We start from the raw sequence: 12,721 nt of genomic DNA, 5'->3' as shown, positions 1-12,721 counted from the left end.
TGCAATCCTCATGTACAGGTCAGAAATTACCTGTGGATCGCTATCATATAAAGTCACTGTAATTGATTGGCTGCCATACCCGTCAATCATGACAGGGTGTATAAATAGTTTGAATATGTGGCCGACTCCACCCTTAGAAAAAGCCGGTACCCTCGGCGAAATGCGCGTCAGGTACGATCTGTCCTGTGAATATATGTGACAGCTTCACTAGGCTCTCTATGTCCTGTCCCCATGTGCCGTTCATGTCTCTGGCGTGCCAGTTGACATGAATAGCAGATTGCTGCAGTGTCTCTCCGGAGCTTGATTGTCTCCGGCTATACAGACAGCTTGCGTACCACGTGCACATGATCAGTCTAGGAGACCGCACTGCTTCTTGTCAGGAACTATTGTGTGGACGGGTGTTCAGCCATCTGATGACAGGGTGCTTCGTCTGCCTTGTGTGATCACTGTGGTGATTGAGACTCATGGCCCCGCATAATTGACATGTATGATTGCATGTAATACAGGTGCGATCCCTACTAATGACGTGTCAGCTCCTAGAATATCGGCAACATTATAGTGACTATATATGATAGCGATCCACAGGTAATTTCCGACCTGTACATGAGGATTGGAGCAGGTGCTCTCATTATACATAGTTCCCCGCGATATTAGTGTCACTTGTATTCTGTATAATTTTGGGGATAGGTACATCTAGATTCCTGCACATTCCTCTGCTTGCTGTATATGTCGCCATCTAATGCTCTGCTCCCCTGATTCAACTTACTGGTAGAATTCTCCGCTTGATATTTCTGCTTTATCTGTGCCATTCCATTCAATACTCTCATATGTCTGTCCTTTCCCCACTGTAGATTTTATCTGATGTTTAGAGGTGCCAAACTGCAGAGCCTACAGAGTCCTAGCTCTGTCTTTGATCACCAGCTGCTAATTTAGCCACAAGCAGCTCCCACAATGCCCCTCACCTGATGGTTTAGTGTGCCCTATATATTTAGAAGTGCCTTAAGGGGTGCACGCGTGCTGGGTTGTGCATGCATCTTCTTGTGCAAAGTGGCTTCGGAGATAAGTGGCAGTTATTTCAGAGGCAGTTAGTAAGGGCAGGAGTCAGGTAACCAACACTTTGACCACTTACTCTCTTTTAACTATGTTTCTGTTAGCTCTCACTTTTTCCTCTATAATCCTCCACTTTCTATTAACCCCTCAAATCCCTACACCTAGTAAGGAACTCTTCATCTCTCCCTCCATCCTCCCCATTCATCTCACCTCCTCCTCCAAATTATTCTTCAACATTCAATCCTGGATCTCCAAACACAGACAGCCACCTCATGCTCTCTCTTGCTCCCACCTCCTAACACTTTCTCTGCTCCTCCTCACTGCTGGAGATATCTCTCCAAATCCTGGTCCTCCTCGCCATATCCCCACAGTTACTTCTACCTCCTATCCACGACCCTCCACAAACTGTCGCAACCCTTCTAGCCTCATACCCATCCAACTAATACCCACTTCCTCAGTTGCACTAACAGGAGCTCTATGGAACGATTGCTCTGTCTGCAACAAAGTTTCCTACATCCACGACCTTTTCATTACTAACAAACTTTCCTTCCTCGCCATCACCGAAACCTGGCTCACCCCCTCCGACACAGCCTCCCCAGCTGCACTTTCATATGGCGGATTCCACCTTTCCCACACCCCCCGCCCCAACGGCAAACATGGCGGAGGCGTAGGTTTTCTCCTGTCAGATACCTGCGCTTTCACCCAAATCCCACTGACACCCTCCGTTACACTCCCCTCTTTTGAGGTGCACTGTGTGCGCATCTATTCCCCCTCGGCCCTCCAACTGGCCGTTATTAACTGACCCCTAGGGCCAGCCACCACTTTCTTAGACCACTTCACCACCTGGCTGCTTCACTTTCTTTCCGCTGACATCCCCACTATCATAATGGGTGACTTCAACATCCCCATTGACACTTCCCACTCGTCTGTCTCTAAGTTCCTATCCCTCACTTCCTCCTTGCTCAATGGTCTTCTGCAGCTACTCATAAAGATGGCCACACACTGGACCTCATCTTCACCCGCCTCTGTTCCCTATCTAACCTCTCGAACTCACCTCTCCCGCTCTCTGACCATAACCTCCTCACATTCTCCACCCTCTCCTCTCCAGGTGCACAATCCCCACTCCACAAACTTACACACGCTCGCACAAACCTCAAACACCTTGACCTACACTCACTCCCTGAATCCCTCCTCCCTCTTACAGACAAATTCCTTACACAATGCAGATGTTGCTGCCGCTTTATATAACACCACAATAGCTGCAGCTCTCGACTTGATCGCCCCTCTCACACATACCAAAGCTCACACAATCAACAGGCAACCCTGGTACACCAAACTTACTAAAGAACTGCGAAGGGCCTCCAGGATTGCAGAGCGGAGATGGAAAAGGTCTCACTCCATCGAGTACTTCATTGCATTCAAACAATCCCTCACTATTTTCAAGTCCACACTCACTACAGCAAAACAAACCTACTTCTCATCTCTCATATCCTCCCTGTCTCACAACCCTAAACAGCTATTTAACACTTTCAATTCTCTCCTTCGTCCCCCAGCACCTCCTCCCTCTTCTCTCATCTCAGCCGATGACTTTGCCTCATTCTTCAAGCAGAAGATTGACACCATCAGACAAAGCTTTTGCCTAAAGTCTGCACAACCCCTCCTCATATCTACTCAACCTTCCTCCTCCAAACCTCACTTCTCCACCATTACAGAAGGTCAAGTCTCCTCTTTACTCTCCAAATCACTCCTCACCACCTGCGAACTTGACCCAATCCCATCCCACCTCATCCCTAACCTCACCACAGTCTTCATCCCAACCCTACTTCACCTCTTCAACCTGTCACTAACAACCAGTGTCTTCCCCTCATGTTTCAAACATGCCGCAATCACACCCATCCTCAAAAAGCCCTCCCTTGACCCATCCTCTCTGACTAGCTACCGCCCCATATCACTTCTCCCCTTTGCCTCAAACTACTAGAACAACATGTGCACCTTGAACTGTCCTCCCACCTTTCCTCCTGTTCCCTCTTCGACCGCCTACAATCTGGCTTCCGACCGCATCACTCGACTGAAACTGCCCTGACCAAAGTCACCAGCGACCTACTAACCGCCAAATTCAAGCGACACTACTCCATCCTCCTACTTCTGGACCTGTCATCTGCCTTCGACACAGTCGACCATTCCCTTTTACTACAGATTCTCTCATCTCTTGGCATCACGGACTTGGCCCTATCTTGGTTCTCCTCATACTTAGACAGTACATTCAGCGTCTCCCACTCACGCACCACCTCCTCATCTCGACCCCTATCTGTCGGTGTCCCCCAAGGTTCAGTTCTAGGACCTCTGCTCTTCTCCATCTACACCTTTGGCCTGGGACAGCTCAGAGTCTCACAGCTTTCAGTATCACCTCTATGCTGATGACACACAGATCTACCTCTCTGGACCCGATATCTCCTCCCTACTAACCAAAATCCCACAATGCCTGTCCGCCATCTCATCCTTCTTCTCTGCCAGATTTCTAAAACTCAACATGGGTAAAACCGAGTTCATCATCTTTCCACCCTCTCATTCATATCCCCCATCTGACCTATCCATCAACATCAATGGCTGTTCACTCTCCCCAGTCCCACAAGCTCACTGCCTTGGGGTAACCCTGGACTCTAACTTCTCCTTCAAACCACATATCCAAGCCCTTTCCACTTCCTGCCGACTCTTACTCAAAAATATCTCCCGGATCCGTGCATTCCTCAGCAAAGACTCTGCAAAAACACTAGTGCATGGCCTCATAATCTCCCGCCTTGACTACTGCAACCTCTTGCTCTGTGGCCTACCTTCCAACACTCTTGCGCCCCTCCAATCTATCCTAAACTCTGCTGCTCGACTAATCCACCTGTCCCCCCGCTTTTCCCCGGCCTCTCCCCTCTGTCAATCCCTTCACTGGCTCCCCATTGCCCAGAGAGTCCAGTTCAAAACCCTAACCATGGCATACAAAGCCATCCACAACCTGTCTCCTCCATACATCTGTGATCTAGTCCCCTGGTACTTACCTGCACGCAACCTCCGATCCTCACAAGATCTCCTTCTATACTCCCCTCTTATCTCCTCTTCCCACAATCGCATACAAGCTTTCTCCCGCGCTTCCCCCCTACTTTGGAACTCTCTACCCCAATACATCAGACTCTCGCCTACCGTGGAAGCCTTCAAAAGAAACCTGAAGACCCACCTCTTCTGACAAGCCTACAACCTGCAGTAACCGCTGCCCCACCACATTACTGCATGACCTCCTCTGCCCCCACCTACTGTATCCTCACCCATCCCTTGTAGACTGTGAGCCCTTGCGGGCAGGGTCCTCTCTCCTCCTTTACCAGTCGCTGACTCGTTTTGTTAAGATTATGTAAAGCTTTTTGCTATGTACATCCCTATCACATGTAAAACACCATGGAATAAATGGCGCTATAATAATAAATAATAATAATAATAATTCCTAGTTGGATACATTTCCCAACCATTTAATTAAAGGGAGACTGGTTGTGGAACCACATAATTCTATTTGCTATCCTACATATTCCAGGATCTACAGGGTCACAGCTATTCAACGTATATACATTTAGCAGTGACCCTATATACAGTACAGACGAAAAGTTTGGAAACACCTTCTCATTTAAAGATTTTTCTGTATTTTCATGACTATGAAAATTGTACATTCACACTGAAGGCATCAAAACTATGAATTAACACATGTGGAATTATATACTTAACAAAAAAGTGTGAAACAACTGAAAATATGTCTTATATTCTAGGTTCTTCAAAGTAGCCACCTTTTGCTTTGATGACTGCTTTGCACACTCTTGGCATTCTCTTGATGAGCTTCAAGAGGTAGTCACCGGGAATGGTTTTCACTTCTCAGGTGTGCCCTGTCAGGTTTAATAAGTGGGATTTCTTGCCTTATAAATGGGGTTGGGACCATCAGCTGTGTTGTGCAGAAGTCTGGTGGATACACAGCTGATAGTCCTACTGAATAGACTGTTAGAATTTGTATTATGCCAAGAAAAAAGCAGCTAAGTAAAGAAAAACGAGTGGCCATCATTACTTTAAGAAATGAAGGTCAGTCAGTCCGAAAAATTGGGAAAACTTTGAATGTGTCCCCAAGTGCAGTTGCAAAAGCCATCAAGCGCTACAAAGAAACTGGCTCACATGAGGACCGCCCCAGAAAAGGAAGACCAAGAGTCACCTCTGCTTCTGAGGATAAGTTTATCAGAGTCACCAGCCTCAGAAATCGCAGGTTAACAGCAGCTCAGATTAGAGACCAGGTCAATGCCACACAGAGTTCTAGCAGCATACACATCTCTATAACAACTGTTAAGAGGAAACTTTGTGCAGCAGGCCTTCATGGTAAAATAGCTGCTAGGAAACCACTGCTAAGGACAGGCAACAAGCAGAAGAGACTTGTTTGGGCTAAAGAACACAAGGAATGGACATTAGACCAGTGGAAATCTGTGCTTTGGTCTGATCTTTGAGATCTTTGGTTCCAACCACCGTGTCTTTGTGCGACGTAGAAAAGGTGAATGGATGGACTCTACATGCCTGGTTCCCACCGTGAAGCATGGGGGAGGAGGTGTGATGGTGTGGGGGTGCTTTGCTGGTGACACTGTTGGGGATTTATTCAAAATTGAAGGCATACTGAACCAGCATGGCTACCACAGCATCTTGCAGCGGCATGCTATTCCATCCAGTTTGCGTTTAGTTGGACCATCATTTATTTTTCAACAGGACAATGACCCCAAACACACCTCCAGGCTGTGTAAGGGCTATTTGACCTAGAACGAGAGTGATGGGGTGCTACGCCAGATGACCTGGCCTCCACAGTCACCAGACCTGAACCCAATCGAGATGGTTTGGGGTGAGCTGGACCGCAGAGTGAAGGGCCAACAAGTGCTAAGCATCTCTGGGAACTCCTTCAAGATTGTTGGAAGACCATTTCCGGCGACTACCTCTTGAAGCTCATCAAGAGAATGCCAAGAGTGTGCAAAGCAGTCATCAAAGCAAAAGGTGGCTACTTTGAAGAACCTAGAATATAAGACATATTTTCAGTTGTTTCACGCTTTTTTGTTAAGTATATAATTCCACATGTGTTAATTCATAGTTTTGATGCCTTCAGTGTGAATGTACAATTTTCATAGTCATGAAAATACAGAAAAATCTTTAAATGAGAAGGTGTGTCCAAACTTTTGGCCTGTACTGTACATCCCTACAGGATGTATGGTTCAGTTCACATTTTATAAAGATTTTATATAATCAATAAAAGTAAATTTTTATTCACAACTTTTTTCCTCTCCTTTCTCCTTCCCTTATGACTGATTGTGCAATTGGTGGTGTCCACCCGTGTGAATATTGTCCTATTTAAGCAGCGCATGCAAGATGACCCAGGAATCTCACAGAACTGGAAGAATTTTCAAAGGAAGAATGGATGAAAATCCCTCAAACAAGAATTGAAAGACCCTTGTCTGGCTACAAAAAGCATTTACAAGCTGTGATACTTTCAAAAGGGGGTGCTACTAGGTACTAACCATGCAGGGTGCCCAAATTTTTGCATCGGCCCATTTTCCTTTTTGCAATTTTTAAAATGTAAAAGATGACAATATATATATTTTTTTGCCTAAAATACAAAAGAAATGTGTCATCTCTAATTTTAGGCCTTTTAGAGATTATTTCATCTTCAACTTGCTTAACTTCACAATAACAGTCATTTTGACATGGGGTGCTCAAACTTTTTCATGCCACTGTAAGGTGAGAGGGGTTATAGAGTACACCAGGGGCAGTGAGTCCTGCTCACCGCATTTACACAGACAGCCGAGGCTCTAATTCTTCAAAGCATTAAAGTGAATTTTCACCATTAACCATAAAATTATTTATTTTTTTTAAAAAGCCTTCTAAAAATCCCAGCCCCAAATCCCCGGCACAAACAAAATATCAAACATGTCAGCTGCTACCACTACTGGGAGCTCACTGCATAGTGTATTCCTATTAATCCCTTCACTTCTGGGCCATTTTTCATTTTTGCTAATTTTTGACCTTCCTCCAAGAACCATAACATTTTTTTTCACACTAACCGATATCTGGCAACTTGTGTTTTATGGGACAAGCTGCAGTTTTGAATGTCACCATTTACATTACCATATAAATTTACTGGAAAAAGTTTGACAAGATGGTAAAAAAAAAAAATTTCAAATTCACTATTGTTTTTGAGTTTAGTTTCTCATGGGCTAAAATGACTGGGCAACACGATTCTCCAGGTAATTACCATTATGCCAATACCAAAATTTGTTAAAAAAATCCCCCATAAAACACTGATAAAACTTTAAGACAGTGTGTGACAGCCCAGCAATGAAAAATGGTTATCGTCTGCTTATCCACAGCCATATAGAGTATGTAGTAATTAGTTTGACTTTACTAAAGCTGTGTTTGCATGAAGGAGCTTGAGAGGGGCTGGTTACAGTCCTAGGAAACCTCAGAGCGTTACACACGACTTTTTTCAGGGCATTTGGAGTACTTGCAGTTTTTTTTTTCCTTTTAAAATTTGGCCAAGTTGGTGAATTGAGATGTCAAAAGATTCGCTCATCTCTCTCTCATATACGATAACCAGTTAGCACTGTTACTTACAATGTGCATCCAGAAATGTTAGTGTGTCTCCTATTGCTACCGAGGCTCCGAGCAGACGTGCAGAGATGAGTCCTTTCCTTTCCTTCTGTCTCACCACCTTTACAATCTGGAACGGCTTCACGTACTCATCCAGCTTATCCTTTAAATAGTCTGACAAAAAAATAAGTTACTGTGTTGTAAACTTGAGTCTTTATTACTGTATTTATTACACCAGCGTGCATTCTGGTGAACAATGGAGGAGCAACAAGGACACGGGGTGCATTCTAGATAGCAATGTTAGAGGGAGCACCACTGGATGGTACTGGGGTGTACGCAAGAAAACTTGGCGCTCAACATAGATGAAATTTTAAAAAATGATTTAATATGCAATCCCACCATAAAGGTTCACAAACGTTTCGCTCTACATTAGACCTTCCTCAGTGTGACTATTTGTCCAATTGAAAAGATATCAGATTGCATTTTATCCCCTGGGTCTCAGGTGGACACTGCATTCAGAGCTTCCTAGCTGACCCAGGGGATAAAAGGCAATCTGATATTTTTTCAATTGGACAATAGGCACACTGAGGAAGGTCTAATGTAGAGCGAAACGTTTGTGAACCTTTATGGCTGGATTGCATGTTAAATCCTTTATTTAAATTTCATCTACTTTGAGTGCCAAGTTTTCTTATGCATCATTGAAGGGGATTGGATCCTGCTTTGTGCACCATTATACAGTAGTGCCATGGTCATCTTTATACGGCATTGGGGTGTATTCTGGTGATCAATGGGGGGAAACAAATGTGAAGAACAGTGGGGTCTTACTCTAGAGTGAAATGGGGGAAGAAACAAAATGTTGATGGGAGTTCGTTGCATTTTAGAAGACAATGGTAATAACACTAGGGTGCATTCAGCTGAGCAATAGGGGGAAGGACCATGTGAACAGTACTGGGGTGCATTTTAGATGGCAATTGGGAGCACAATGTGGATGACCATGAAGTGTATTCTGGCTAGAAATGGAGGCACGTTGTGTATGACCCTTGTGGATTCTGTAAGGAGTATTTTACTGAAGTTTTCCTATTACTTATATGATGTATTAAAATATAAAAAACTGGCGAAAACTCTGCAGCCTCCAACTATGACTGACACTTTTCCTGCTTATATTCAGAGGTAAACCTGAAAAAAATATAATCAACTATCACTGTATCATTTTTTATGATTTAATTAAAATTAACACTCCTTTCCGCTGCACATTTAGTGATTCTCCACCTGAAACCAACAAGTCATTTTTATGTGTAAAACTGATTAATTTCATGATGTAAAATATTCCTACTAAATGGTCTGAAGCCACCACATGAGTAAGCTTAGGATTACACTGCACACTACCTTACTGCTAAGTTAAAGAAGTTTTCTAATACAAAAAAAAGAAAAGAAAAAGCCCATGGGTAAAAGTGACAAAACAGAAGTAGCAGTGCAGGTCACCACTGCGGCACCGGGCGGTCTTTACTGTGCAGCAGAGATATCATCCTGACCTAGCGGTACACCGGCCTCCACTTGGAAGATTTTTGGGATCTACGGACTTTTTGATTGATCTGTTTTGATGTCACTATTAGACACTATGGGATATTAGATGCTTGTATTTTGTAGACTACACATCTACACATGGAAACAATTTGTATTTTAAAAGATTGGACAATGTTATTTTTTCCAGACTATTTGAGGCTGGATATTCATTCAAGTAGGTGCCGCAAGTTTAAAAATCACTAGACTGAATGAAAGTTGTTTTTTTTTGTTTTTTTACACAACTACCAATAAGAAGACAGATCTCTAAGAAACATTAAATCAAAAGTAAAAAAAAAAAATTGTAATTTTATTCAACCCTCCCAGGTTCTACTCCTCCCAGCTTACCATCTGTACTGGCATCGTCCACCATAATAATCTCCTTTAGGAGAATGGCGGGGGATGTGTACATGACGCTGTGCACCGTGCGGAGCAGCGTGGACCAGGCTTCATTGTGGAACACGATTATGATACTGGTCGTGGGCAGTGGAGGACAGCGCTTGAACTTTTGCTCAATGCACCTATAAAGAAGGTAAAAGATGAACAATTCCAATAATGAAAACAGTTACTGAAAATAAAATAAATGAAATTTAATCCCTTAATGATTGCCTAGTAGCTTTTGCCAAGTGGCAAAGGTCCGAAGTCTGCAGCGCCATCTTCTCTTTAGAAGTCTCCTTGAGCACCATGTAGTGATAGCAGCAATGGTGTGGCCTCTACTGGATCTAGCGATTACATAATCGCCAGGTGCCCTGGGATTGGCATGAATGCTGGGTCCTAATGGCACCACAGGGGGGTGTTGTCACCGGTAACTGGGCCTCCAATGGATGCTCGTTACAGTTAATACAATTACAAAATGTAAACACAAATAAAGAATAATCCAAAACTCTGGCTTTATGTTCACACCAGACTATTCATATATGGTGTCAAAATTATCAAACCAAAACAGAGAACTCATTATAGTAATTTATTTTAGCGTCGTCTGAAAACTTCAAAGTAACCTGTCAGCCGATTGATTGATGCCACTCACGGTTCTGGCAGGATTAGAGATCAGCTCTGCTATTGTAGCAGTGGACATTTTACTCTAAAACGCGTCGGAGTTATAAGAAAATATACTTTGAAAAGCCGGTGATGAGTCTAGAATGAGTAATCCGAGAAGGGTCTCGGACCGCTTCTACACACCCTGCTCTCCATGACTGACAGATCTCTCCCTTTACAAACACACACACACAGAGAGACCTGTCAGTCTAGGGGAGTGGAGGGTAAGAGAAGCCTTCGGGATCTGCCTCGGAGAAGTCATCCTAGTCACCCGGTATTCGGATAGCTTTAACATGCACTGTTGCAATAACAGATTCAACAACAGGGCTGGTCTATCATTTTCTTTTGTCATGGTTCCGGCAGGATTAATCAGCAGTCAGATATTTTTTAAAGAATAAAAAGGACTATAAATCAGGATTTTTACTTTTTGTACACTTTACTTCAAATAAAAACGAAAAAAAAAAAAATTCATGAAAGAAAGATTATAAAAAAGGGTGTAAAAAAATTATTTTGGTACCCCAAAAAATAAAGATAGGGCTGTTGAGCCACTACGTGTGCAAAATTGAACATCATGGTTCCAGTCTGGACTGCATGACTATTCAGAGGAATGTTCCGCCCATTTGACTAGGAAAGGGTTAATTATAATATATCACTCCCGTGATTAAAAAAAAATTTCTGCACTAAATTTTCAGCCAGGTCACAAGCAAACATTTTTGAAAAATTGCAATAAGGGATACATACTCAGGAGGCCGCGTGTCCGGTCCCAGGTCTCGGTGGAGTGAGATCCTATCACTAGCAAATGCGTTAAAACAATGTTTCTTGTCTCCTTCTTCCTTTTCTTTCTGTTCCTTGGGTCCAAGTTTATCTACTTTAAATGCTTTCCCTGATGCTCCAGGTGCATGAGGGTCCAGAGGTGGCCGCTCAAGGTAAGGCTTCAACTCGGCCGCAGTGTAATAACCAGGTAGACAATGCCTTTTGCCATCAATGTCCTGCGGTTTTTCAGGTGCGTTAATCTGCATTTTTGGCACAGAGTCTTTCAAATTATTTACAGCATCCATCACCATGTCAAACATTTTCTTCTTCTTGACATGAGACCCTCCATGTCCCGTCAGCTCGTCCATCTCTCGGTCTACTACCTCTTTTTGGATTAAAAACACAAATCCCATAAAAATAAGAGTTGCTGCACCGAGTTTCCAGCGCAAGAAGCGCTGACCCAACACCAGCCTTTTAAAGTTTGTCATTTTTGTTTTTTGGCTTCTTGGGCTGGAAAGAAAAAATGTGGTCTACTGAGAAAGGGTCATCACGGATGCAGAACAGTCACTGTTCCAGACCTGAAAAATAATTTAAAAAATATATATAAAAAAAATTAAGCACATAATCTGTCCTGTGTGTACATAAAGAATGACACTATATCTGCCCATTATATGTCTTGTATGCTGCATTGTTCACCAGTTTTCCCCTCTCCAGGTGCTCTCTCTAATTTTCAGTTCTCTCTGAGCTAGTGGGTAGAGACTAGAAGCTATGATGTCTCCCATATCTATTATACACATATATTAGGGATTCCTGCTCTCCTCTGTTTACCTAATACGTGTTCAGAAGCAGCAGTAGCATGGATGACATTATACAAGAACACTGAGCAGTGCTGCTGTGAATCCAGCTCGGAGATGAGAAAAAACACTTATTAGCAATCAGTAGCATAATTGTGTCTCTACCGTTCTCACTCCTTCCCTCTTCACAGAATTCATTTGTCAGCTTTGATCTGATCCCTCAGTGAGCTAGTAGTCCGTCTTGTTTTAACCAAGACAGATTTTGACAGTTTATAAGTGTGAATGGTAAACTCAGGAATTAGAGGGGAGTGAAGAAGTGGCTCGTAAGTGGAGAAAGTAACGTATTTCTCTGAAGACATACATTACAAAGTGTCTTATAATCTACTGTATTCTTGATTTGTCAAAATGAAGAATACAAGTGAATATAAAGAACTCAAGCAATTCTATAAAGAAAGACCACTAAAATTAAATATCGGTACAGCTAAAATACAAGCAGTTATTTTCATTGACACAAACGTAAATATTTTAGAATGTTCTCATGAATAAAAGTAAGGATCATGGGGGCAAAATTGATTCTGTATGGCAAAGATTAAATGAAAGGCGTTGCCTCATCCCGGAGTCAGAGAATCCTTTATGAGTAAAAGCAGTCAATATGCAGTGGGTATGTGGGTAAGAGACAGCACTCTTTCATGTACTACATGGATAGACTTCCATTTCAATAGCTATACTAAAACATATTTCCCCTTAAAACGAGTCAAAGTGACCCACCACTCAGGGACGGAAAAGTGACTACCACACTTCTCCTGACTTTCCCGTTTCAGAAGTACCACTGAGCACAAGTGCCATCTGTGGTTTTGAGAGATAGCGCTCATGCCCATGTTATTCTATGGGGC

The 12,721-nt window shown here is 43.1% G+C and overlaps 1 protein-coding gene across 2 annotated transcripts in view; it reads right to left on the bottom strand.

Moving 5' to 3' along the window:
* The window catches only part of LOC141161750 (polypeptide N-acetylgalactosaminyltransferase 3-like), an 89,615-nt gene that overhangs the window by 25,307 nt on the left and 51,587 nt on the right, over positions 1–12,721 (bottom strand). For both annotated transcript variants that reach the window (XM_073647020.1, XM_073647021.1), the window contains exons 2-4: positions 11,023–11,612; positions 9,595–9,767; positions 7,711–7,860 (exon numbers count right to left, since the gene is read on the bottom strand). In XM_073647020.1, the coding sequence (XP_073503121.1) occupies positions 7,711–7,860; positions 9,595–9,767; positions 11,023–11,522 (823 nt within the window). In that variant the 5' untranslated portion in view covers positions 11,523–11,612. The remainder of the gene's footprint in view (positions 1–7,710; positions 7,861–9,594; positions 9,768–11,022; positions 11,613–12,721) is intronic.

This window comes from Phyllobates terribilis, unplaced genomic scaffold, assembly GCF_046119375.1.
Source record: "Phyllobates terribilis strain yellow unplaced genomic scaffold, ASM4611937v1 Scaffold_9__5_contigs__length_417890890, whole genome shotgun sequence".
NCBI lineage: Eukaryota > Metazoa > Chordata > Amphibia > Anura > Dendrobatidae > Phyllobates > Phyllobates terribilis.
Note: the sequence above shows the minus strand (reverse complement) of the source record. Positions and strands in the feature narration are given on the sequence as shown.